The sequence below is a fragment of the Mesoplodon mirus genome, assembly GCF_964341445.2.
Source record: "Mesoplodon mirus genome assembly, chromosome: 4".
Lineage (NCBI taxonomy): Eukaryota > Metazoa > Chordata > Mammalia > Artiodactyla > Ziphiidae > Mesoplodon > Mesoplodon mirus.
In genome coordinates, this window is record NC_138979.1 from 63,537,891 (window position 1) to 63,562,966 (window position 25,076).

The 25,076-nt window shown below is 53.5% G+C and overlaps 1 protein-coding gene across 6 annotated transcripts in view; it reads left to right on the forward strand.

The window, feature by feature from the left end:
- PML (PML nuclear body scaffold) overlaps positions 1-22,996 on the forward strand; it is a 44,420-nt gene extending 21,424 nt beyond the window's left edge. The window contains exons 4-9 of one of the 6 annotated variants that reach the window (XM_082618402.1): positions 980-1,050; positions 7,087-7,206; positions 7,630-7,888; positions 9,345-9,397; positions 18,325-18,475; positions 19,544-22,996. In XM_082618402.1, the coding sequence (XP_082474528.1) occupies positions 980-1,050; positions 7,087-7,206; positions 7,630-7,888; positions 9,345-9,397; positions 18,325-18,475; positions 19,544-20,328 (1,439 nt within the window). In that variant the 3' untranslated portion in view covers positions 20,329-22,996. Of the gene's footprint in view, positions 1-979; positions 1,051-7,086; positions 7,207-7,629; positions 7,889-9,344; positions 9,473-9,931; positions 11,270-18,324; positions 18,476-19,543 lie in introns of those variants that run through there. The other 5 variants (XM_082618405.1, XM_082618407.1, XM_082618403.1 and 2 more) reach the window with 5 other exon arrangements.
- Positions 22,997-25,076: the final 2,080 nt, after the last annotated feature.

A 25,076-nucleotide genomic window follows, 5' to 3' on the forward strand; every position in this document is an offset into this window, starting at 1 on the left:
CCCTGCCTTGTACTGGGCACTTGGGAAGTATGGGGACAGTACACCAGTTCCTGACCTGGAGTTGTCCAGTCCAACTGGGAGACAAGGTTGGGGCACATTACATAGCTGAGGAATGAGATAGTGCTTGGCTCTGCAATACAAATCCAGGAGTTGCAGCACCTTTATAGGAGCTGGAGATATCAGGGGAGTTCCAAGAGACACAGGGGGTACACAGGAGGGCCTCCAGGGCAGGGAGGCTTTAATGGCTCTTTGACAAAATCTCTAGGCTGGACTCTGAGTTCTGGTCAGCTGGTGTGAGGATGCCCTTACTGGGTAAGGGGAGGGAGGCTACAGAATCTGAAGGTTCTCAGGTAGGTGCCAGTGATGGAGACCTTGCTCACTCCTGCCCTTGGCGATAGCGGATGTGGGCTTATAAAAGTGCAGTACTAGAGTGGGTGTGGACTTGTGCCTTCTCCACCTAGGTGGTGACTGTTACCCCATGTACAGGAAATGACCTGCATAGAGTTTAAACAGCTTGCCTTGGGTGTTGTAACCGGGAAGTGGCAGAGAAAGGAGTTATTTTATTCTGAAGCATGAGAGATTTAGATTTAATAAAAACAGGGTGCAGGTCAGAAGAGTATCACGGAGCTCTCATTATGCAGAAAAATCAGTGAGCAGTAACGGTGTTAGGATTGTCCATGCTTTGCCTTGGTGGTAGCCCCAAGATGGAGAGAGCTGTGCTTGGGGTTTGGAGCCAAAGGCAAGCACTCTCTAGTGCTACCTCTCTCTTCCTTCTGGCTGAGTTCATGCCCATTGCAGTCAGGAAGCTTTCTTTCCAATTACAGCCCCTCCATGGAGCTTCCCCAGTGCTGCCAGAGGCCCTGGAGAATGGGTCTCCAGGAAAAGCAATGGGGATGTTTCCTTTGTCACTGTCCTGAGACAGGATGCTTCTCACCAGGGATGTCTCTGACCTGCCTGTGACCTTCTCTGTGTTCTCCAGATGCAGCTGTTTCCAGGAGAGCCAGCCCAGAAGCTGCCCGCACTCCCGAAGACACTTCTGACGTTGACCTGGTGAGATGGGCTTGAGGTCTGAAGGGGAGGTGGTATGTCCTGCCGGTCAGGTGGGTTGGGAGTTCCCCTGTGTAAGGAAGGAAACTGAGTCTTGCTCTTCCTGTGTCTGCAGGCAGTAGAGGAGGGAGAGCACCTGAGAGAGGGACAGCAAGGACCTGGGCTGGAGCCTTCAGTGGGAGGGAACAAAGGAAGGGCTGGCTGGCTGGCTCTGGGCTCCTGAATGCCAAAGTAGCTCTTGATGGGTTCAGGAGGGGTTAGGCCCAGGGATGGACAGGAGATAAAGGAGGTGGTCACTGGTAGGCAGGCCCTTGATAGATGCGGCAGATGACCCTCCCTCCGTGTGCCCCACCCCAGGTATGTGGACCTTCCCCTCGTCTCCCCCCACACATGGATCTTGGAGACGAATGAAGAATGGGGCCAGGAGTCAGACAGTGATCACAGCAGCCTGGGTTCTATCGGTGTGATTTCAGGGTCAGCATAGTTCCAAGAACCATAGTTTTCAGGGTTTGGAAGTGCCCACACTCCCTCTAATGTTGGCATTACCTCTGCAGCACCCCTGACCTGTGGCTGTCCAGCTATCATGCACACCCTCCAGGGACAGGAAGCTCACTCATTCTTGAGGCAGCCACTCCCATCTCTGGACTGCTCTTAGAGTGCGTCCCTGGGTGGAAATGCAACGGCATCCCTTTAACCTGTCCTCTTGGGTGCTTCATGCATGGCTCCTCTCTGCCAGGATAAGCTTCTTCAGTTTCTTCTTGGACCGGGTATCTGGTCTGCCCCCCATCCTGGTCATCCAGGTGTACGTGCCTATTGAGGATCTGGGCCCAGGACTGACTAGTCCTCCATGGAAAGCAAGTCTTATGGTGAGGGTGTTCAGCCTTTCTAGCTTTGCCATGGCATGGCCTATAGGAGAGAGAGATTGCTGTAGGCTGAGGCAATCAGGAGAGGCTTCCTGTTAGAGGCAGAACTTAGGATCTGAGAGTTTCAAAGCTAGGAGAGATCTTGGATTCTGACCTTCTCTTGTACAGAGGATGAAGCTAAGGCTCCCAGAGAGGGTGTGACTTAACCTGAGGCCACACAGCAAGCTAGGGGCAGGACTTGAAGCCACTTCCTAACTGCCTTGGGTACTGCATTCCCATATACCCATATACAAAAGTAAAAAACACCAGGGGGGAACCTCCCTGGTGGTCCAGTGGTAAAGACTCCACACTTCCACTACAGGGGATGCAAGTTCGATCCCTGGTTGGGGAACTAAGATTGCATGTGCCTCGCAGCACACCCTAAAAAAATAAATAAATAAAAATAAAATAAGATGGTGCATTAAAAAAGAATAAAACAATGATAAAAATAAATAAATAAATAAATAAATAAAACAAAAATCATTAAAAAAAAAAAAAACACCAGGGGAGTTCTCTGGTGATCTAGTGGTTAGGATTCCAGGCTTTCACTGCCGTGGCCTGGGTTCAACATCCCGCAAGCCACATGGTGCAGCCAAAAAAAAAAAACTTAAAAAAGGACATTTTAGCCCATTTTTTAAACATGAAAAACACATTTTATTGCACTTAAGTTACAAGAAAATAAAATTTCTAAGTGAATCAAACCATAGACACAATCCCTTTAAAGGTTGTTTTCCTCCATCATGTCAGGTTGTTACATAACTAAAATTAACCAACTTGAATCTGATTGTTTTAAATCAGACTATAAATAAAACAAACAAAAAAATAAACCAGAAGAGGGAAAAAAAGATCACCTAGGATAGTGTTAAACCACTTTCACAGTTCAGCTTGAGTTGTGGCTATTGGAGAATGAGGCAAACCATTTGACTTTTTCATTCATTTTGCTTGTTTACGTGTGACGCCTTTGCTACAAAAACTGGATAGTTTCTGCTTTGTCAGTTACTCAGAGCAATAAAACTGTAACAGTTGTTTTCCCAAATACTGTAAAACACTAAGACTGACCAGCGACTTAATTTTGTTTTATATATTTTTAAAATATTTTGTGAGTTTTATTATGTATGTTCATCCATTTACCACAGCCCTCAAAAAGAAAAGTTTCTCTGCAGAACAGGCGGCAACAGCTCTGTTCCAAGGAACAGAGTGTTTTAATTTTTGCCCAGATAAAAGAAAATAAGCTTTGTACACACACTCAATTCTTTACTTGCAGGCATACTTCACTCCTTATTTTCTGAAACTCTCCCATTCTCAGCCTCTTAGAGGCACAGATGGTTCAAGTTTCAGTTAGCCCATTTTTTGGATAAGCAATACAATCACATGGTCAGAAATAAAAACCTAAAAGTAATAATGTCTCTCTCCCACCTTGTCCCCTGTCTGTCCAGTTCTTATACCCATATTCCTATCTTTATTAATTTTTACATACCCTTCCAAAATTTCTTTATGTAATTACAAGCAAATATGACTATATATATTTGCTTTCCTTTTTTTTTTTTTTTGTACAAAAGTAGCACAGTACCACATATACATAGTATTGTGCCCTAGGCATAATAGTATTTAGGAATTCTTTTTTTTTAATTGTATTTTATTTTTTGGCTGCGTTGGGTCTTCATTGCTGCATGTGGGCTTTTCTCTGGTTGCAGCGAGTGGAGGCTACTCTTCGTTGCAGTGCACGGGCTTCTCATTGCAGTGGCTTCTCTTGTTGCAGAGCACGGGCTCTAGGGCGCGGGCTTCAGTAGTTGTGGCTCACGGGCTTAGTTGCTCCACAGCATGTGGAATCTTCCCGGACCAGGGCACGAACCCGTGTCCCCTGCATTGGCAGGCGGATTCTTAACCACTGCGCCACCAGGGAAGCCCCAGTATTTGGGAATTCTTACCTTATCAGTAGACAGGGAGCTTCCTGATGCCTTTTTGCATCTGCATGGTGGTCCATTAAGTGGATGTAGCATGGTTTATTTTTAGCTGACTCCTTGGCTATTTAGGTTGTTTTGGCATTACAAACAGTGCTAGAATGAAAAATGTCCCCAAAGAAATCATATGAATGATAGTTGAAAGTGCCGTGGGTCCACAGATTGCACTGTCTTCCAGGTGTCAGTCGCTGGTTAATGAACAGCAAGAGAGCCTGTACCCTTGTGTGAATAAGGTCTAGGCATTTTGCCAGGTCTGGTCTTGTGACCTCTCACTACCAGCTACTAAGCAGTTTGAACTTGGAACCTCAGAAGAATCCTCTTCCTGCAAAGTCTCTTGCTTTCACTTTGGTAATAGGCTTGGGGGTGAGGGTGGATGGAGCTGGGGAATGGAAGTGGGTCACACACCATGCGTGCAAAGGACAGGTGTGGCCGCTTGAGGGTGGCAGGCATGGTCTGGTTGTGCCAGAAGAAAGGCAACTCTTGGACCCACATTCCTGCCTTAGGAGGCAGGAACTGGGCTTCTAGGGCCGACACTCATCTCTCTTGAAACTGCTGATGTACTTTTATCGCCACCCTGTGCCTGTAGGCGGAGAGGGTGAAAAACACCAACAGGCTTAACTAGGAGCACATGGGTGGGACAGTGGCTCGGACATTTTCCCTCCTCTATTTCTCACAGGCTCTTTTTGCAATGACGTCACAATACAATGGAAAAAAATAAATTGTTTTAAAACTATAAACAACTATAAATCAGTCATCATGATTTTTTTTCTTTACTGAGCCCTCATGTGTGTCCCCTGCTTCATTAACATTGCAGGCGGTGTCAGGGAGGATGGGACGGAGGTGGAGAGGAGCCCAGCCCTGTCTTGGGGGAGTTCACAGCCCAGGTGGAAAGAGGTTCTCTTACATGCCAGCAGTTTGCAGAGACATACATGAAGGATAGACCAGGACCTTTTCAACTCTTTCATTTTTAATGGTGATCAAATATATACAACATCAAATTTGCCTAGAAGTGGAATTGCTGGATCATATACTAATTCTGTTTTTAATTTTTGAGGAACCACCATACAGTTTTCCATGGTGGCTGCGTCATATTCTGCGTTACCACCGACAGTGCACAGTGGTTCCAATTTCTCTACGTTTCTCATTCACACTTTTTTTTTAATAGTGGCCATCTTAATGAATGTGAAGTGATTTAAACTTTTTTGACTACTACCCACTGTAAAAAATATATTTTACATCTAACCTACAGGGTATACACATGCACATACCTGTAGCTAAAACAGAAGTTTTGCAAAACGAATTATGCTTATAAACATGGGAGTTACTCTAATTTTCTGTTCTGTATTATTCTATGTAATACAAAAAAATGCTAGTCATGACATTGCTTTCGTGATCCACTCATGGGTCACAACTGTAGTTTGCAGAACACTGGCACAGAGAGTGCTGTGGAGTCTGTGTACTTTACCTAGAGACCTGGGAGAATATGACCTGGGAGATCATCCCCTCTCCCCTTCCCACACAGGTGCGCTCTCTGATCCAGCTCTCCTCCCTTTCTGTAAAGATGTTGAGAAAAATAAACCCGGGAAGCAAGGAGGAGGGAAGGAAATCAGTCCATTATAGCCAATGATTTGGGAGCCCACGTTTCACATGAAAGCACTCGATACCAAGAAGAGCCCCACCTCAGGGTCCTGGTCCCCAGCACATGGCCTGTCGTGCGGGGCTTTCCCTGCTTTCCCCAGCCTGGGCTCGGCCAGGTAATCCCTGCTGTGCACCCCGTGAGGGTGGGCCTGACTATGTCGCCCACCACACGGGAGGGACAGAGCTTGTCCTAAGGAAAGCACATCCCTGGCCTCATCCTCTTACAGCCCAGTGCCTGGCTTTTCTCTGCTCAACCCAGAGCCCCCTCCAGCTGTGTGAGAATCCCCTTCCTTCACTGGGTGGACAGACCGCAGGCTCCTGATGGATGGTCATCCACTGAGCGCACAGGGGCTGTGAGGTGCCAAGGGGTCAGGATTGCAGGCAGGAGTGGCAGGCCAGGGCCCCTGGATTGAGCCCTGGAGTCTGGGCCTCCCCTTTCGGAGGGACACTCCCCACGTCACCCACTTGATTTCAGCAAAAGGTCCAGCTTATTCTTCAGTGTCACATGGTAGAGGATGGTGCAGAGGGATGTTAAAGGATACAGTGGGTGCAGGAAGGGAACTTGCATTTCAAAAACACGATTCAAGCCCTGGTCCAGGCCCTTATTAGGTTTGTGACCTTAGGAAGTCACTTCACCTCTTTGTGCCTCGGTTTCCTTTTCTGTAGATAGGCAATAATCGTAATACAGTACCGTCCTCTTTTTTTTTAACTATAATTTTATTGTAACATTCACATAAGAAAATTCACCATTTTAACTATTTTATTAAAGTGTACAATCCAGTGACATTTAGTACACTCATAGTCTGGTACAACCATCCCACCTCTAGTTCCAGAGTACTTTCATTACCACAAAAGGAAACCCGGTACCCATGAAGCAGTCACTCCTCACTTCCCCTCCCCTAGCCCCTGGCAACCACCAATCTGCTGTCTCCGTGCATTGGCACTTCTGAATATTTCATATAAATGGAATCAGACCGTATGTATTCTTCGGTGGCTGGCTTTTCACTTAGCCTGATGTGTTCAAGGTTCATCCACGTTGTGTGTGTCAGAACTTTATTCCTTTTTATGGCTGGATAATATTCTCCTGAATGGCTATCCCACATTTTGTTTATCCATTCATCAGCTGATGGACATTTGGGTTGTTTCCACCTTTTGGCTATTGTGAACAGGTGACAGGGAGGCCAGTGTCAGCTCAGTAGTGAGCACTTTGTCCCTGGAGTTGTCTAGGCTGGGCCTATTGTCAAGCGAGCCTTGAGTTGTTGGGCAGTGTGATCCCTGAGGTCATCTTCCAGCCCCGTTAGGATGCACAAGCATTGAAGTGGTCCCTGGATGCCAGCACCTCAGGGTCACAAGGGGGTGAAGTCATGGAGGCTGTGGGGAGGACTTCTGGTCCCCAATAGGCTCTGGGCTTTGGACTGGGCAGCCTGCACCTGTTTCTGGGTGAGGCCTTGGGGACTGGGCTGACCCCAGGCCTGGGGACCTGGCCCTGGTCCTGCTGCCTGGTCATTTCTGACTACCTTCATTTCCTGACTTTGCAGCCAGAGGAGGCACAGAGGGCCCAGGTGCAGGCCCCAGGATTGGCTGTGGTACAGCCGGTGCCAGGGGCACACCCTGTGCCAGTGTACGCCTACTCCATCAAAGACCCTTCCTGCAGAGAGGTAAGGTTCTCCCCCACCCTCCCCTCCCCTCCCGAGGGCCCAGATCCTCCTAGGCGGTAAGAGGTGGAGCTGAAGTGAGAATCCAGACCTCAATAGGCACCTATTCTACACTCTCCCTGCTCTTGGTTTCCCTGTCAGGAAGCTCCTCTCCAAGCATGAGCCCCTCCCAGGGCAGTCAGAGGCCAGCAGAGGTCAGTGGTCAGTGGTGGCCAGCAGAGGTCAGTGGTCACCAGCAGGGCCAGTGTGCATGCTGACCTGGGAAGGCATCCTGTATAGAGAGGCGTGATCTACGTGGCAGATAGCAGAGAGAACAGCAGGAGCAAAGGGCACGGGGGGCACAGGTTCCTGCCACCCAGGTCTGGTCTCTGCCCGCTGCCCCAGTAGGAGGCTCCTGACCCTACCCTGTGACTCCCCGTTGCACAGGAGGTCTCCAACACAGCCACACCACAGAAGCGGAAGTCCTGCCAGACCGAGTGCCCCAGGAAGGTCATCAAGATGGAGTCTGAGGAGGAGAAAGAGTCAAGGTTGGCTCGGAGCTCCCCTGAGCAGCCCAGGCCCAGCACCTCCAAGGCAGTCTCGCCACCCCACCTGGACAGGTCCCCCAGCCCCAAGAGCCCCGTCATAGGAAATGAGACCTTCCTGCCTGACAGCAACCATGCGACCAGCGACCCTGGGGAGGCAGGTAGGGAGGTGGGTGGGCAGCAGAGGCTGAGGCCTGCACGCTGTCCTCCAGGGGCTGGGTGGGACCCCTCTTCTGCATCCTGACCCTACCCACGGAGCCCAAAGCCAACAGCATTCCCTGTGTGTCCTGCCCTCAGCTGCCACCAAATGGGGAAGGGAAAGCCCAGGGCTTGTCTGGGGGATGAGAGTGGATAGTTTAGCCTGTGCTTTGCTGGGATGCCAGTGTGACGAGTGTGACGGGCCAAAGACCACATCTCCTTAGTTCCTTCCCCTAACAGTCTTCACACTCTTACAGAACCCAGCACTGTGCCTCTGCATGGGGTGGGTCTCCCCAAGAAATGCTTGTTGGTGGGTGCCTGGCATGTGCCCAGAGAGGACTTGGGTAAAGTCCACACCCATCGGTTCCCAAATTTTTCTGCCACCTGCCTAAGGTACCTCATTTGTCCTAGATACCTTTTACGGCCCCTGCCAGAGAGGGAGTTGAGGTCAACCCATAGAATTCTGGAATGTTCAAGACAGTTCTTCCTGGATCTGTTTTACCCAGAGTCCAGCTTTATTTTCATTGTAGGTCCCACACTGACCCCTGTCCCTGGTCACACTGAACCCCGACCCTGGTCACACACTCAGCCCTGACTGATAATCCTTGCTCACAAATACTATTGGTAATCAGAAGGTTTTGATTAACCTAGATAAAGTATCTTTTTAAAAAATTAATTAATTAAGTTGTTTATTTATTTATTGGCTGCGTTGGGTCTTTGTTGCTGCGCATGGGCTTTCTCTAGTTGCGGTGAGCAGGGGCTACTCTTCGTTCTGGTGCTCGGGCTTCTCATTGCAGTGGCTTCTCTTATTGCGGAGCACGGGCTCTAGGCGCGCGGGCTTCAGTAGTTGTGGCACGCGGGCTCAGTAGCTGTGGTTCGTGGGCTCTAGAGTGCAGGCTCAGTAGTTGTGCACGGGCTTAGTTGCTCCGGGGCATGTGGGATCTTCCTGGACCAGGGCTCAAACCCATGTCCCCTGCATTGGCAGGGGGATTCTTAACCACTGCACCACCAGGGAAGCCCGATAAAGTATCTTTTAACTCAAACATCTCGTGGCTCACGGAGCTGAGAATTGGAACAAACCAGTGTTCTGCTTTAGGACGGCAAAAGGTTCCAAACCAGGTGGTGCTTGCCACGCCCCCTCCACAGGTAGTAAATTCTGAATCACTCCAGGGCCAACAGCTGAATTAAGTGTTCACAGGCAAGGCACAGTACGCAGTGATGGAAAGCCGCTTTGAATAACCCCTCTGCACAAACAGATCCACGCTGGCACACGCGCTGAACGTTCACATCCCCCCTTGCAGGGCACACGTCACCCACCCAGTCCACTGGCCTGCAAGGATTCCCACGGGAGAACGCCCTGGGCCCCATCCATGGGCATCCCTGGCAGGCCTTAACGTTGTCTCCCCTGCCCTGTTTCAGAGGAGCGCGTCGTGGTCATCAGCAGCTCGGAAGACTCAGATGCCGAAAACTCGGTGAGTGGCTCAGAAGTTCGGCCTAGGAATCCTGCCTCCCCCCATTCCAGGTCCCAGGGGGCGCAGCCACAGCAGGTGACTCTCAGACTCGCCTTGCGCCTGGGGAATTTACCAGCAAGGCAGTGAGTCCTGAGCTGTCCAGAGGATAGTCTCCACATGCCAGCTGTGGTCTGGATCACCCCGAACCTCCCTCCATACCAGGGCAGGAGCCTTCAGTAATCACATGTACTCTTCTGAAAAGCTGGGAGAGGGCTTCCTTCCAGGGCTCTGTCTCATCTCTGGACTAGCCAATACCTGTGTCTGGAGCTTCCTTATGCATTTTCTGCCCTCTTAAGTCCTCGGTGAGGAGGGCGGACAAGCGTTCATTCCCTGGTTAATGGCAGCTGTTGAGGGCTCTGGGGGTGTGAGCGTGCAGGGCAGCCCCATGCAGGGCCCAAACAAGCACGTGGTGACTCCATGTAAGAAGAACTTCTTTAAAGCCATCCCACAATGGAACAAGTGACCTTACGGGTTGTGACCCTTCTGTCCCTGGAGGTTTGTTAATGGAGGCTGGGCTGTCACCTGTCCAGGGGCAAAAGGGATCGGAATAGAGTGGAAGGTTGGACTGGGTGGTCCCTGAGGTCCCTTCCAGCCCTCAGTCTGAGGTTCTGTGTTGGAAAGCGTGTGGAGCCCATGGAGACCGTCGCACCTCCCTCCTCGCCAGCCCAGCCCCCGCCGAGAGCTCGCCGAGCGTCCCACCCCTGCTGGGCCTCTCGTCTGCCCCGTGGCACATGCCGACCCCCGGCTTGGCCTCCCCACCATCCTGCCGAGCAAGCTGCCGTCCCTGATGCTGAGTGTCCCGGACAGCCTGCCGCTCACCAGCAGCAAGCTGCCGTCCACCGTGGGATCCACTTCCTATCACGCAGAGCACAAAGAAACCTGCGCCTTTGCCACATCTTACGCCTGCCCCTCAGAGTGTATTGTGCCCCCACGTGGACTTGCTCTCCCTCCCAAGGGCCTGTCCAGGCCACCGCCCCGGCCACCACCGGGAATCCCAGCCAACCTGCCAGTCTCCAGGAGTGTCCCGCCCGCCTCAAAAGGGCCAGTGGCCCACCCCGCCGGGCGGGACAGGCAGCACGATCCCGCGGCCGCTCCCTCCGGGGCTCACCACGTGTGACCCAGTGGCTCAACAACTTCTTTGCCCTTCCTCTCTCCTCTGTGGCTCCCCAGCTTGATGCCTCTCTCATGGGGGGGCTCGGGGGAGGCGGAGCACCCCAGCCTCTTGGAGCAGGAGTCTCCCCGGGGGACTCTGGCAGAGCCCCCATGGGGAATCCCCAGGTCCAGGTCCCACTGGAAGTACCTCCAAATGCATTCCCACCACCCCACCCTCCAAAGAGCCCTCCCAGCAGCACGGGCCCCCCGCAGACAAGCCTCTGAGAGCCCCAAGTGCCTCCCTCCTCTGCAGCCCTGACCCTGGTCACCTTCCTCTTGTAACCTTGTGGCAAACACACCCCCTCTGCTCCCCAAGCCCCCTCCACCCTGCTCCCCAGCCCAGCCCACGCACCTAAAGGTCCTACACACAGTAGGCATCCAGTACACCATTAGAGAGTGAACAAGGGAATGAATGGCTCCATGGACCTCTGGGCAAAGAGACAAGTCTGCCCCAGCCAGTGGGGCGTGACTGAGATTCAGGCCCTTGTTCCTCACTTCCTCGGGCCTCTTTGCCCAAGACAAGGAAGCTTCTCTCACCCTTTGCACCTCCCACTGCCCCCATCCCCCCACCCCAAGCCTTCCCACTGGGCCTCTGCCAGGATGTAAGCCCACGAGGGCAGAGACTGTGTTGCTCCCAGGACCTGGCAGGTGCGGCTGCTCAATAAATACTTGTTGAACGATCACCCTTGCAAACCCTTCTTCCATGACCATCAGATTCCCTGCTGGGCTTAGTTCTTCCCTGCAGGTGTTTTTTGTCTCCTCCCTGCACTGACGCTTGGTTCACCTGTGGGGCTACTTATGTCCCTCTTTCCCCCACACCCTGGGAGCATCAGAGGTGGGAGGTAGGGTCCAGGCCCTCTGTGCCTCCTGTTTGGGTCCCACCGTCTGGCAAGATCCCCTGTGCCTTTGAGGTTCGGGCTCTCCAGGTGAACCCCACTTGCCCCAGCTCATCTCAGACATCCTCCTGCCTTTCCCCACGTAGGAAGACTGCCTCCTGGGTTTCCTCTCCCCACGCAGGTCCAGCCTTCCTGGGTGACTTCAGGACCCAGCACCCTGGTCTCTCCTCGCCTTGACCTTTCAGGGATCTTTGCCCCATTCCCATGCAGCCGCCAGTCCCATCCCCCATGCCCCTCCCCCCAGACCTCGCCATCACTGAGAACTTTCCATCTCTAAACTGTCCCATGCAGACTCTGACCACAGCCTCCTGCTTGAGCTCTCAACCCGTTCCTTCCAGGACCTCTGCCCTCTCCCTCCCAGCTCCTTCTGCCTCTGCCTCCTGCCCACCAGCCAGCAAGGTCCCCCATTTCAGCCAACCTTTCACCAGGGTCTCGGTGCCCTGCCTCCCCCCCCCCCCCGGCCTCCTGGTAGCCTGCCCTCCAGAGACAGCCCTGGAAGGATTCGGTAGCGTTCCCCTGCTCCACGCCACCACCAGGAGGCCGCCACTTGTGTTGGAGAAAAGGCAAGGCAAGGAAAGCTGCAAATGATTGTCTCCTGAGCTCCCTGGCCTCCTGCCTCAGCATGCCTCTCTGCTCTCCACGGCCCCTTGCTGCATGTCCACTTCCCTAGCTCTGGTCCCTCATCCCCGCCCCGCTCGCTCTTGCCAGGTGGCTGCACCTTCTGCCCTCGGAGGATGACAGGTGGCATGGGAGCGGCCCCCATCTCGCTCTCTGATGACAGATTGACCCAACCCGGTTACATCCTTCCCCCGTTCCTTCTGTTAGGGTGGTGGGGATGGCCACCTCCCTGTAGGACTCACTCCCCCTCTTCCTGGCCCCGCCCTCCTGTCTCCTTGGGAGCCTACTGCATCTCCCCATCCTCATTTGTGTCTTCCAACACTTCCTGTGGGCTACAGCTAGGCACCCTGAAGAAAGTCTTTCCTATCTTGGCAATTCCCCACCTCGGACCTTCACCCCCTTGGTGCTCCTTCCTCAGCCCACTCCCCGGCCCTCCCCCACCATGCCAGTGAGCCCTGCCACCAGCACCAAGGTAACCTCCACGCCTCCAAGTCCAGTGGTCACCTTCAGTCTTAACTCCCCAAAAGACTCTGCTGCTTCCCTTGGGTTCAGGACACTTCCTCCTGCAGCTCTGGCTGCTCCTCCCCACTCCCCCTTCAGGTCTCTTTGTTCTTTTAACTGTTGTTCTCCGGCTTAGGTCTGGGCCTTCTTCTCTTTCTAGTCTGTGTACTCCCCCCCCATGATCTCAGCCACACCCACGGCTTCACTATGGGCTCCTGCCCGCAGGACCAATAGAGCCAATGGCGTCCTGACGGCTCCACTCAGATGCCCCATAGAAGCCTCAAACTCGTCTCTCCACCTCTCCTCCTCTCCTCTCAGTAAATTGCAACATCTGCCTAGTTACAGAAGCCAAGACCCCAGAGCTGCCCAGGACTCCCCCTATGCTTTTTATTATTCCTCACAGCCAGTCACTTTTTGAGTCTTTCCATGTTCTAAATTCCTCTGAAATCTGGACACTTCTTTCTATTCCATAATCTTGATAAAATTAAAACAAGACTGACCTTAGGTAGAGACAGAAGCCTGGGAAGGAAAGAGCGAGAAAAGGATTGGAACGCCCTTAGTCTTGCCAGACTTCATGAGTGTCAGGTGGAGGCACGGAAACCAGCAGTATTTTGGGGGTGGGGTGGGACCGGGGTGGTTAGTCTAGTGCTCAGCTGTCAGCAAGGAGCCACTGGATGATATCTGAGGTTGATCAACTCAGGAAGGAGAAGCACATTTCAGGTCAGGAAGAATTAGACGATTAGAAGCCGCTGCTCACCTTTGGAGAGCAGGTCTGGAGGCAAGAGAGCCAGAGGATCACTGCCTTTGTGTAGGGGTTCTTCCGACAAGTTTTTCAAATTAACCATTACACGAGTCCAAAACTTGTTGGGAAAAAATTTTTTTTAAAGAACACAAATTAGGGCTTCCCTGGTGGCGCAGTGGTTGAGAGTCCGCCTGCCGATGCAGGGGACATGGGTTTGTGCCCCGGTCCGGGAAGATCCCACATGCCGCAGAGCGGCTGGGCCCGTGAGCCATGGCCGCTGAGCCTGCACATCCGGAGCCTGTGCTCCGCAATGGGAGGGGCCACAACAGTGAGAGGCCCGCGTACCGCAAAAAAAAAAAAAAAAACACAAGTTAGATCCCCCTAAGTAGGTGCATCTCTCACCCACTTTCCATACCCCCTTCCAGATCCCTGGTGCTCCCAGAGTTCTTTGGAGGAAGAGAGCAGGGCAACATTTGCAGGGTGCTCCAGACTCCCCTGTCCTCCACTCTCTGCAGCCTTTATCTAACCTGCCAGTGTGTGAGAGCTGTAGAATACTGGTCTGCTAAGATACTGCGTTTCCAAGTGTACCAGGGTGTGTAGGCCCCCTGCTCGGGCTGCAGCTGTCAGTGACTGGAAGCGAGACATGGGGGGCAGGTCGTTTCTGGCACAGACCTGGCGTGGTGGGCAGGGCTGGGGAGAGGCTGCCTGGGCAGCAGGGGTGCTCTGTAGGAGACCTCGCCCCCGCTGGGAGAGGCAGTGGGGCTGTAGTCTTGGGGTGGAGGGGCGAGACACAGGTCTGATGCTGGAGACCTGGAGTGAGGACTGTGCTTAAAAACGAGGTGGGTCAGACACATGTCTGCTGCGGGCCCCGGGTTCACGGATCCAAAGCCGAAAAAGATAGATGCTCTCGTCCACTCTTCGGACAGAAGACTCACCCCAGTGCCCGATAGCAGCAGGACCAAGTGGAATCAGCAGGAGGCCTAGCCGAGGGGGCAGCCCCTGGCAGAAGTGGCAGTGGTGACCGGCAGTGGAAGGGAGGCCTGTGGGGAGCAGCCGATCCAGGGGAGGGACCGTGATGCTGGTGAGTGAGTGTATCAGAAAAAGAAACAGGTGCTCAGCTGAGAAGATGGGAGCCGTGTCCTCCAATGGGTAGCATAGCAGCAGCCTGCAGAGGGGCCAGAGCAGTGGGCAGAGGGCAGTAGGGGCCACAGGCTGGCTAATGGGATCGTTTAGGTTAACAGATAACATGTGAAGTATCTCTGGGGCCTTCAGGCTTTGCAAGAGCTGTGGTTTTGTGTCTGCAAAATACAGCAGTGCGTGTCTTGCCACACTGATCCCAGCTGTTGCTTAAGCTCGGGTGCTAAGAAAGTTCCTCAGGAGCTGGGGATTCTTGATTAGTATTAATGTCAGATACTAGATAGGTATCTTCAGGTGGGAATGTTGAATATCAAAGAGTTTGGCTCCTGTCTGATTTGCTGATGCCCAAACATGGAATAAATCAGTAATTAGGACAGTGGTTGCCAATCCTGGCTGCACACTGGTGTCACTTGGGGGGTTTTACCAAGGACAGATTTCCGGGTCCCACCCCTGGAGATTCTAACTGACTTGGTCTGGGGTGCAGCCTGGACATCAAGATTTTTTTAAGCTGCTTATGCACAACCAAGGTAGAGACTCACTAAATTGGGGGAGTCAGTTGCACATCTGTGTCAGAGAAATGCTGCCCATTTGTATACGTATCAGCCTTGAGCAGAGGTGAGGTGTACATTGCTGGGATATGATCCAGGTGTGGAGGGGAAATACTGGCTCTTCCCAGATAAACCTCCTAGACTTCTAGAAGGTGATGTCAACCCAGCTGCTTCCTATGAGCACCTTGGAATGGCCATTACACCTGCTGTGTTGAGTTGGGATGTGATTGATCTGCTAAGTTGACTGTGATGAAGATAAGTGAAATAGAGCTCATGAGCCTGATTGCCTGTGTGTCCCGAAAAAAATCCCAGATCCCACGTGGCCCAGTCTGAACACAGTTTTGTAGTCAAAGAAACACAGTCCATTAACCAAGTGTCCAGTATTTACTCACATCTTTCAAAGACTATTACAGGGGATCCAACTCATAATTCACAGCAGCACTCCTTAAATCCTCCACCACTTCACCCTAGCCCTCATCATCTCCCACTCCCTGGTCCTTCAAAGCCTTGTCCCACTTTTCACTTTGAGTCCTCACACATGGGCTCTGGTCTCTTCCCCACTCCAGTTCCTTCTGCTGCCATTCCTTTCCCTTCCAAGCAAATCTCAGCTTTTTCCAATGAAAGGCCCTCTCCTAGATTCTTGGGTTCTGGTCTCTGCCACTCTCCCTCTCTATCCCCCCTCCCCATTATCCTGATTGTGGAATAAGGTCGGGAAGTGGCAGTGTCGGGGTGCGGAACAGGGGCAGAAAATGAGCAGGGCCAGAAAGACATCCTGCACTGGAGCCTCTGTGTGCTGATTCTGTTAACTCTGGGTCTTCAAAAAGGCTTTTTTAATTGTGTCAGTACTTCCCAGCTGTACTGCTGGGATTTAAGGCAGGGAGGGGGAATTGCGTTTACAGCTGGCTGGATTACAGTGGGAGGCATTCCAGTGAGACCACTCCCATGGGGTAGCCATACTTGATGGAAGTTCCCAAGGACAAGAGGAATCTGGGAGGAAAAGGAGTCACAGCTGGAAGATTCAGCCCTCCCTCCCTCAACAACTCAGCGGAAAGGGGTGTCCTTTTATGAAGGGAGCCAGCAGGTCTTCAGGAAGTTCAGGACGAAGGATATTTCCATGACTATAAAAGAGAAAATGACCCCAGGACCATGGGAGGCTCTTAAAAAATGAGGTTCTCATGGCTATCATAAATGACCCTGGTATAAAGATGGGGGAGTTAGCTCAAGGATGCAGCTGTGCTGCTTGCCAGGGAGCTCAACCCTTGGAGGAGAATATCTGAAGAGAAGACTCTGGCCCTACAGCCTGAAGAGACAGTACCAGAAGACAGATGGAAGCACCCTGGGCCACTGCAAGGGCTTCTGCAGTTTGGAGCAAAGAGAAGAAGGAAGAAGGGAAAGCCCAGCGTACTGTGTCGGTGGGTGGCAGAGAAGACTTGGCCAAGGGGACAGCTCTTCAGCCGAAGCCCAGGGGAGGCCATAGCAAGGGGAGTCCAGCTCTTTCCACCAGCCCAAGTGTGAGAACACCCCTGCCTTGTGATCAGAACAGGCACTGGAAGATTGGAGATAGAAAACAACTTGATTCTCCCATGGGGGAAGAAGGCAGCATCTCCTGTCTACAGGCTAGCAGCTTTAAGGAAGACTCCTGGAGAAGGCTCCTCATAGAGAGGCAAGGGAGCCGTGACAGCGAGACAGAGACTCAGAGCAAGGCAGGCCAAATGGATGTATGGCCAAATCACAGATATGCAAGGCATATCTCTTGTCAAGTTAGGGCCTCAGGTATAAAGTCCCAGAACTCACAGGCTGCTGTAAGCAAAACCAGCTCTAGATGGACTCATAGTGAATGTCTGTTTCTATCAGTGACTGGAGGAAGTTGGTGAGCCTGGGGTAGGGCCATGAAAGGCAAATACAGATCAGCCCCTCTCAGTAAGCACATTTTAATTGTGATTAGTAAAGACTTTGCTCTTGGCTGAAGTTTTGGTAAAACAAATGTTTCACCTGGAGGGTGGAAGGGCCTAAGAAAGTATGCTAATTCTGCCCCAGACCAGGGACGTTAGCCAGAGGCCAGAGTTCAGGGAGGCCTCAGATGGCCCCAGGTGAGGCCGACTCCATCAGCCACCAGGGACAGTCCCTAAGGGGGAACGATCGAGGCCTTCTCTGGACTCTGTCCCAGCAGTGCCCCCGGCCGGCCCTGTGACATTGGCCATGTCCCTCCCAGTGTCTGGTTAGTGTCCACAGGTGGCATCCACAGGAGGTTCTGAGCAGGCCACCAAAGACTGAACATCTGGCTTTGGCAGGTGTGCAAATGATAAGCAATTAACTCTACATTATGAAAGACTCCACCTCTCTCTTTAGCTCCAGCCCCGGGGTTTAAACTCTTATAGCCAGAGCTCTTCCCCAGCCCCAAGCCCTTTCAACAGTGTTCTTGCCTTGGTGCGGGAGAGAACAGACCCTCAGGTGCCAGCCTGGAGGAGGCCTGGCCTCCGGCTTCCCTAAGCACCATCTCCTGGATGCCAAACCTGAGGAGCCTTCTCTCTACTGTTCTCACAGCCAGGCTCTGTGTATCCTCCTAGATGTGGCTGGCATCCCGGAGGCCCAGCTGCCTTCCCCTCTCCTTTGTGCAGGACACTGGGACCTCAGCTCACTTGGGGGACAGGAAAAGCCAGGCACCTTGCCCCTCCCAGAGAAACACCTGAGGTTCGAGATGAGCCTCCTTCCCCCTGTCCCAGGTTTATGACGTTTGTTCTGAGTCTGCTCAGAGAGACGAAGTCAGGAGCAGACACGTCGGACCCTGCCAGCCTCGGCCCTGGCACCTTCCCTGATCCTCCACACCCAGCCCTGCTCACCCATGCGCACACTCACCCACAAAGTATCACACTTTCACACACACGTGTCAACACAGGTCCACAATCCCACACCCCTCGTGCACACCCAGATGCACACACACACGATATTTGCATTCATTCCCACACATTTTTCACGCACACTCACACTTACCCACGTGATCTCATCCTACTCACGCACTAACGGACATGCCCTGGTTCACACGCACAACCCTCACACGTGCACGTTCACATCCATTCATGTGCTCACTTGGAGACCCATCTTCCCTTTCCCAGTAACATGCCCTCCCTCAGGTGCACACAGATGCCCCCACCATACCCATGTGCTTGAGTCCCCCTTGCCACACTCATGCACGCACAAGCATGCACGCCTGCTCACGGGCGCAGGCTCACATCGCCACCGCGCTCCCTCTCGCCCCCCGCAGACCCCTGACCTGTTGGTTTTTCTGTGTTGCAGTCCTCCCGAGAGCTGGCCGACAGCAGCAGCGAGTCCAGTGACCTCCAGCTGGAGGGCCCCAGTTCCCTCGGGGTCCTGGACAAGAGCCTTGAGGACTCCCGAGCAGAAGCCAGGCCCCTGGTTTTCTTTGACCTCAAGATTGACAATGAAAGTGGGTTCTCCAATGGCCACCCCCCACCCCTTTCTAGCTTAGTCCCTGAGTCCCCAGGATAAGTGCAGTCAGAGCCGTCTGCGAGTCCGGGAGAGCCCTGAGCTCTGGCCGATGGCTGCAGCCAGAGAGTGGGCAGAGCACTGGGCCTCCCAGGTACTTGAACTTGGTTCTTTGAATAAGGACGTCTGCTTGGACCAGTGCCTAAAGGCTTCAGGCAAGAGCTTCCAGGGGTTCCCGCCCACCCCACCCCCATCTTAGGGAGCCTTGGGAACACACTTCTAAACAGAAGCACGATGTGAAAGTCGCTGCTGTGAGACCAGCAATCCAAGCACAGCCTTAGGCCATGACTGCACATTTCTGAATACAGGGCCCATTCGTTCCACGGTAGCTGCACGGGGAGGCCAGCAGAGCCAAGGTCCCAGAGAAGTATGACCCCTTCTCCCTCAACTCCATAGTGCTTGCCCTGGCCCTGCAAAAGCCCAGGCCCTGTCCTGCGGCCTGGACTCAATGTGGTGCCAGCCCAGGCAGATGGAAGCAGCAGGTGTTTCCATAGGACAGAGAAGCAGTTTGCACACCTCACTGGAAGATTCTGGGCCATGCTTTGCATGGAGTGGACTGGGCAGGTGTTCTGTCTGACCCAGTGCTCTGACAGCTGAGGGCCTTAGCTATGTGACTGATGGGATTGGAGGCCAGGGGAAAGGGAGTGGAGGGCTAGGCAGAGACAGTGAGGGGTCTCGAGTGCAGGTGGGTGGAGGCTGGCAGAAGACAGACAGGAGGGACCTGGAGTGAAAGTGTTTGGTGAACTCGGGAAGGTGGCAGGGCAGGAGGGAGCTGGACTCCCAGCAGGGGAGCAAGGGGGCATGGAGGGCAGCCCCACCTCCCCTTCTGAGCCCCGTCCCCATCAGAGCCAGGGTCAGAGCTGCATTTGAGGCTGATGTTTGTTTCCTGCCAGCAGGCCCCAAGGTGGGGTCTCTGGATGGGGGTATCGGCAGCCCTAGAGGACCCCCTGCTCCCGGTGGTACCTTGCGGTACCCTTGGGGCCTCACGCTGCCCTTCTCTCCTGCCCAGCCCAGAAGATTAGCCAGCTGGCGGCCGTGAACCAGGAAAGCCAATTCCGCGTGATCATCCAGCCCGAGGCCTTCAACATCTACTCCAAGGCCGTCTCCCTGGAGGTGGGGCTGCAGCACTTCCTGTGCTTCCTGGGCAGCATGCGCCGGCCCATCCTGGCCTGCTATAAGCTGTGGGGGCCTGGCCTCCCCAACTTCTTCCAGGCCCTGGAGAACATGAACAAGCTGGGGGAGTTCCAGAACACCATCTCAGGCTTCCTGGCCGCCCTGCCCCTCATCCGGGAGTGCGTGCCCGGGGCCAGCAGCTTCAAACTCAAGAGTCTGGCCAAGACCTACCTGGCGAGAAACATGAGTGAGCGCAGCGCCCTGGCAGCCGTGCTGACCATGCGCGACCTGTGCCGCCTCCTCGAGGTGTCCCCAGGCCCCCAGCTGGCCCCGCACGTCCACTCCTTCAGCAGCCTGCAGTGCTTTGCGTCCCTGCAGCCCCTGGTGCGGGCGGCTGTCCTGCCCCGGGCTGAGGCCCGCCTGCTGGCCCTCCACATGGTCAGCTTCAAGGAGCTGCTGACTGCACACCGCCGTGATCCACAGGGGGGCCTGAAGAAGTACAACCGCTTCCTGAGCCTACAGACCCACTCGTTGCCCGCAAGCCAGCCTGCACTCAACCTGCAGGCTCTGGGCACCTACTTCGAAGGCCTGCTGGAAGGGCCGGCCTCAGCAGGGGCAGAAGGCATTGCTACCCCTCTGGCTGGCCATAGCTTGGCAGAAAGGGCTTCCCAGCAGAGCTGAGAGGAAGGGATGACTGGCTCAGGCTCTTCTGGGGACAGAGAGGGATGGGGCCCCCGAGCCAGGCCCTGCCCATCACAGCATTCCCAGGTCCTGGTCCCCAGTTCTCCTTTGTCATTTGGTCCAGAATCAGTTTCCTTCTCTGGGACCAAATTCCTCTTCTCTAAAAATCCCACAGAGAAGGTTCCAAGGCCAAGCAGCCACCTGCCAAGCAGCCACCGCACAGATCCCCGTGCGGCCCTGGGAGCACGGGAGAGTTAGCTCACCAGACCGCTGGCCCCTCTCCCCCAGGTGCCAGAGCCAGGGAGGTCCCTGGTGAAGAAGGCCTGGCCGCTGGGCTCTCGAAGTGGCCCCCGTATTGCCCCAGCCACCCAATTCCCACTCCCAAGGGTGCCCTTGCCGCTCCTCCCTGACCCCTGGCCATGGCCCCAGGGGGGACCTGCTGACAGCACCCACAGACACTGCCTGCAACACCAGCGGTCCCACGGGTACCTAAGTGCCTTTCAAACCAAACCACCCCTTAGGGATTTGGGTTCTCCTAGCTTTTGCCTGCCCGGGGCCAGCTCTGTTCACCTCCCCTGTGGAGTATTTTCACCCACAAAGGGCCTCCTCTCAGCAGAGACAGGGGCTGCTGCTCCATGCCTGTCCATGCTTCCAGACTGTGACCCTTCCAAGCCTACTTCCCTCCTCCTGCCCACACAGATGCCTCCCCTTAGTCGAGGCTTTGCCCTTCACGCTCTCTGCACTGCCCCCGGCCCCCAGCCTTCCTGAGGTGTGTCCTCCAACCCAGCACCGCTTTCAGTGGACTCCAGAGACCCGCAGCATTGGAATCTCCCAGCAAGCTGCTTTAGTGCATTCTCCAGACAATTCTGATGCCTGCCAAGTTTCAGAACCATTGCTCTGATAGACTGCTCCTCCAGGGACAGGCAGTGTGGAACAGCAGAGAAGGTCCTGGCCCTGGCCCTGACTGTGTGCATTGAGTGGAACCCAGGGAAGGGCCCCTTCCTGAGCCCCCACGTCCCCACCTATAAAATGGGCTGGTTAGCCAGCATGGTCCTAGAGCTCACATCCAGCTCTGCCATTCTGGGGTTTTAGGAATGGACAGCAGGCCTCTGAGGCAGTGGTCAAGGAGGTTTTCATTCTTGAACCCTTGGTCCCAGCCCTAAGCTAAGGTCCCCAACCTGTAGTCACACTAGAGGTCAGCAGCATAACACAGGCAGGTCAGGCCAGTCTCGTCTGACTAGCAGAACCACCGTCCCTTCCCCTCTGCCCCTCTCCCATCCCTCTTCCTTGGCCCCCTGATACTGGGATGCCTCCATGGCCTCAGCTTTCATGTGGGTGAAGGCTTTGCACCCACACCCCTGCCCCCATCCAGCGGGGGGGCCGTGAAGACCCACTGAGGGATCACATAGGAATGTGCCACCACGTTGAGAGTGCTGGCTCTAACAGTGAACTCTGTTGCATTTCAAATAAGATTCTGATTTAAAGTAGGCGCTGGCTCTGAAGCCCAGTAAATCAGGCTGGTGGGTGAGGGGGGGAGGGGGCTGGAGCCTCAGTCTGGCCGTGATGACCATCTTGGCAACAGCAAGGCAGCGCTTGGACCACTCCTCACAGCATCTTCCCTTCAGCCCCACCTCGGGACTGAGCCTGCCGAGCCCAGCCTCACAATGCTTTCTACCTTCAGATGGAGTTGATCACAGGTTTTACAGCAAAGGGCTGTTCTGCCCTCGCTCCACTGTCACAGCCTCTAATAAAGATGTGAATCGTCAAAGCCTGATGCACCAATCACAGACTCTGCTCAGCCCACCCCAGGAGCCACTGAGCAGCCTCTTGCCTGGCGAAGGGGGCACTTGCTGGCATAGCTGTTCTTTGTGGGGGGTCTTTCAGGACTTAGCAGAGCTGAGAGCCCCTTGTTGCTCAGGTACAGGCCTCAAGGATAAGAAATCCCATTCCAAGTGGGCAGACCAGGGTGGGCCTGTCTGGGATCATCTCCAAAGCGGGGAGCCACCTGGAGGGAAAGAAGCACCAACTTCAAGAATTACCCCCTAGAGGGAGCCAGGGACCAGAGACCAGAGTCTGTAGGAACTTTACCTCTGCCCCCTGCTGGAAAATCCTGTACCCTGGATGTCACAGATGGAGTTCTCATTAGTGCCTGCAGGGATTCCCCTGGCACAGGCAGTGTAGGAATTAGCAACCCCCCTGACCTGGGTGACGAGCCAGGTAATGTGATTTGAACAGTGCCACTACCCTTAGCCCCACCTACCTGTCCCAGGTGCCCAAATTCCAGTCCTGGAGTTTTAGTCTCTAATTGTGAATCCAAATATGTCTCCTGTGCTTCATCTTTGAATTCTGTCTCAGGTTTATCCATGTCAACTAACCACAAGCTTGCTGGACACTGAGCTGGACACTGGACACTGAGTCAGGACACTGAGTTTCAATCCTCACTTAGTTGCCTCTGACTCTAGTCTGGTGCATCAAACTTGTTGATGCTTAGGCTCTGACTCTATAAAATGGTATAATATGGGTTGTTTTACCTCATAGGATCTTGTGTGAACCAATCAAATGTTTCTGAAAGTAGCCTTTTAATGTATGAAGAACCACACAAATGTAAGATCTTATTTTACTGACAACAAAGATGACAGTGTTAATGCTTTATAAGTTATAGAAGAATAAACAGATATTGGATCTTAGCAAACAAAGGACTTCGGCTTGTCTTCAGGGGAATAAAGAACAAGATCTGGCATGGAGCAGACAACTTAGTGGGGCTGGGGGTTCCTGGGTCCCAGGGAGCCAGGAAGGAGAGCAGGGGAGTCTGCCTTGGAGTGGTTGAGCAGTAGGTGGCTTTGTGTCCCAAAAATACCCAGATGGGAGGTTTCAGCCATACAGACCTGGAGCAGACAACAGCTTTCCTGTGGCAGCCCAGCTCAGCCCTTCCCAGCCCTCCCCTACTCTCAGGCCCCTTTTTGAGGCCCAAGAGCTCAGTGACACCCCCAGGAAGGTCACTTGAAAATCTGCTTTAACCTCAACCTTGCTCTTCCTTTTAACTGCACAAAACTCAGCCACTGCTCCAGTGCTTGGCCCAGCTGTTCCCCCACCCTGCACCCTCCCCTCATCCAGCCCTGGCCGGCCCCACCTCCACCCTTATTCCTACCCTAGACTCACTCTGACCCCTAGTCCCAACCTTGACAATTCTCCATAATTCAGAGTTGACCCTTCACCCTGCACCTCCCTCAGGCCCCACCTGCTCCCATCTCCACCTCCTCTGACCTTAGACTTGTCTCCACCTCACACCCCGGCTGCCCTATATCTAGAGGAAGGGGTCCTTTCTCACCTCTCTTCAGTCCTCACAGTTAAAGGAACTACACAGTTAAAGGAACTAGTGACATGAAATGTCAAGTCAAAGAGAGTCGCACCTTGTGGATCCTGCCCAGATGGAAGGGGAGCTGAGCTAGAGCAGCTCCCAGACTCGCCAGCAGAGGGCGCTGTAGCCCCACAGGGCCCGGTGTCGAGGCTGCTGCTCCCCGCGGATGGCGAGGGGTGTGGTGTCAGATAAAGGCTCTGGGCAGCAGCAGTCTTTTCCAAAGTGCCACGCATACTTCCGGTGGTGTGGGAGATATCTTTAGGTAGATGGTGCATGGAGAAACATTTTTAACGTGTTAACCGCCTTGTATTTATTTTAACATCTATTAGAAAAAATATAGCCAGCCTATCAACACCGTGATTTCTGGAACATGCTTGCTCAGAATGATGCTAAAATGGGATTCTTTACAGGTCTAATTTAAAGACAAATATGAAGTAACTACAAGCTCAGAAGGAACACAGGTACAGCAAAACTTGTGACTGTGGAAGTGGGGGACTTAATTTTGGGAAATACTGGGTTACCAGGGGCATTAGAGTGAGGATTAGAGCTAAGGTTAGGGCCCACGTTAAAACCAGAATAAGATGGGGTGGGGTTAGGAGTCGGGGTGAGGCCTAAGGTTAAGATTTGGGGTTATATCAAACTTAGGGTCATATTTGGTCATTAAAGTTAGGCACTGAGTTAGGAATTTAATTAGGAATGGAGTTAGATAGGGAATTCCCTGGTGGCCTAATGGTTAGGATTCGGTGCCATCACCGCTGTGGCCTGGGTTCAATCCCTGGTCGGGGAACTAACTGAGATCCTGCAAGCTTCGAGGCGTGGCCAAAATATATATTAAAAAAAAAAAAAAGGAATGGAGTTAGAGTCACTCTTCAAGATACAGGTGTCACTTTAGCAACAGAAAAGTCCATGAAACTGTGGAGAGATGGGCAGGAACTGAGGAGGAGGACCCCCTAATACAGAGCCTCAAGTGTAGTCAGACTCCCTCCCCATCCTTTTCTAGAAGCATCCAGCAGGGGTTCCACCTGAGCTCACTGAACCCTGGAGAGAGCACAATGACCCATCCCATCCAGGTGTGAAAGCCTCCTGGACAACCAGGTGAATAAAGCTCCCAGCTAACACGACTGAAAGATAATTACATGCTGGACACTCTTTTCTCATTCAGCACAGCTAACCTCATTTAGTCTCCCCAGACACCCTGTGCGGTTACATCATCATCCGCCTTCTGTCCAGGACGTGGGATGGGGGTTAGGGCAGGAAAGTGGAGTACCTTGCTCCAGATCATTAAACTTGAATGTGGCAGAGTTGGGATTTGCCCCACAGGGAGACTGTGTCTACATTGGAGCCCTCTGTGGCCCACACTGCCCGATGCATTGCCATGCATTTGGGGGGG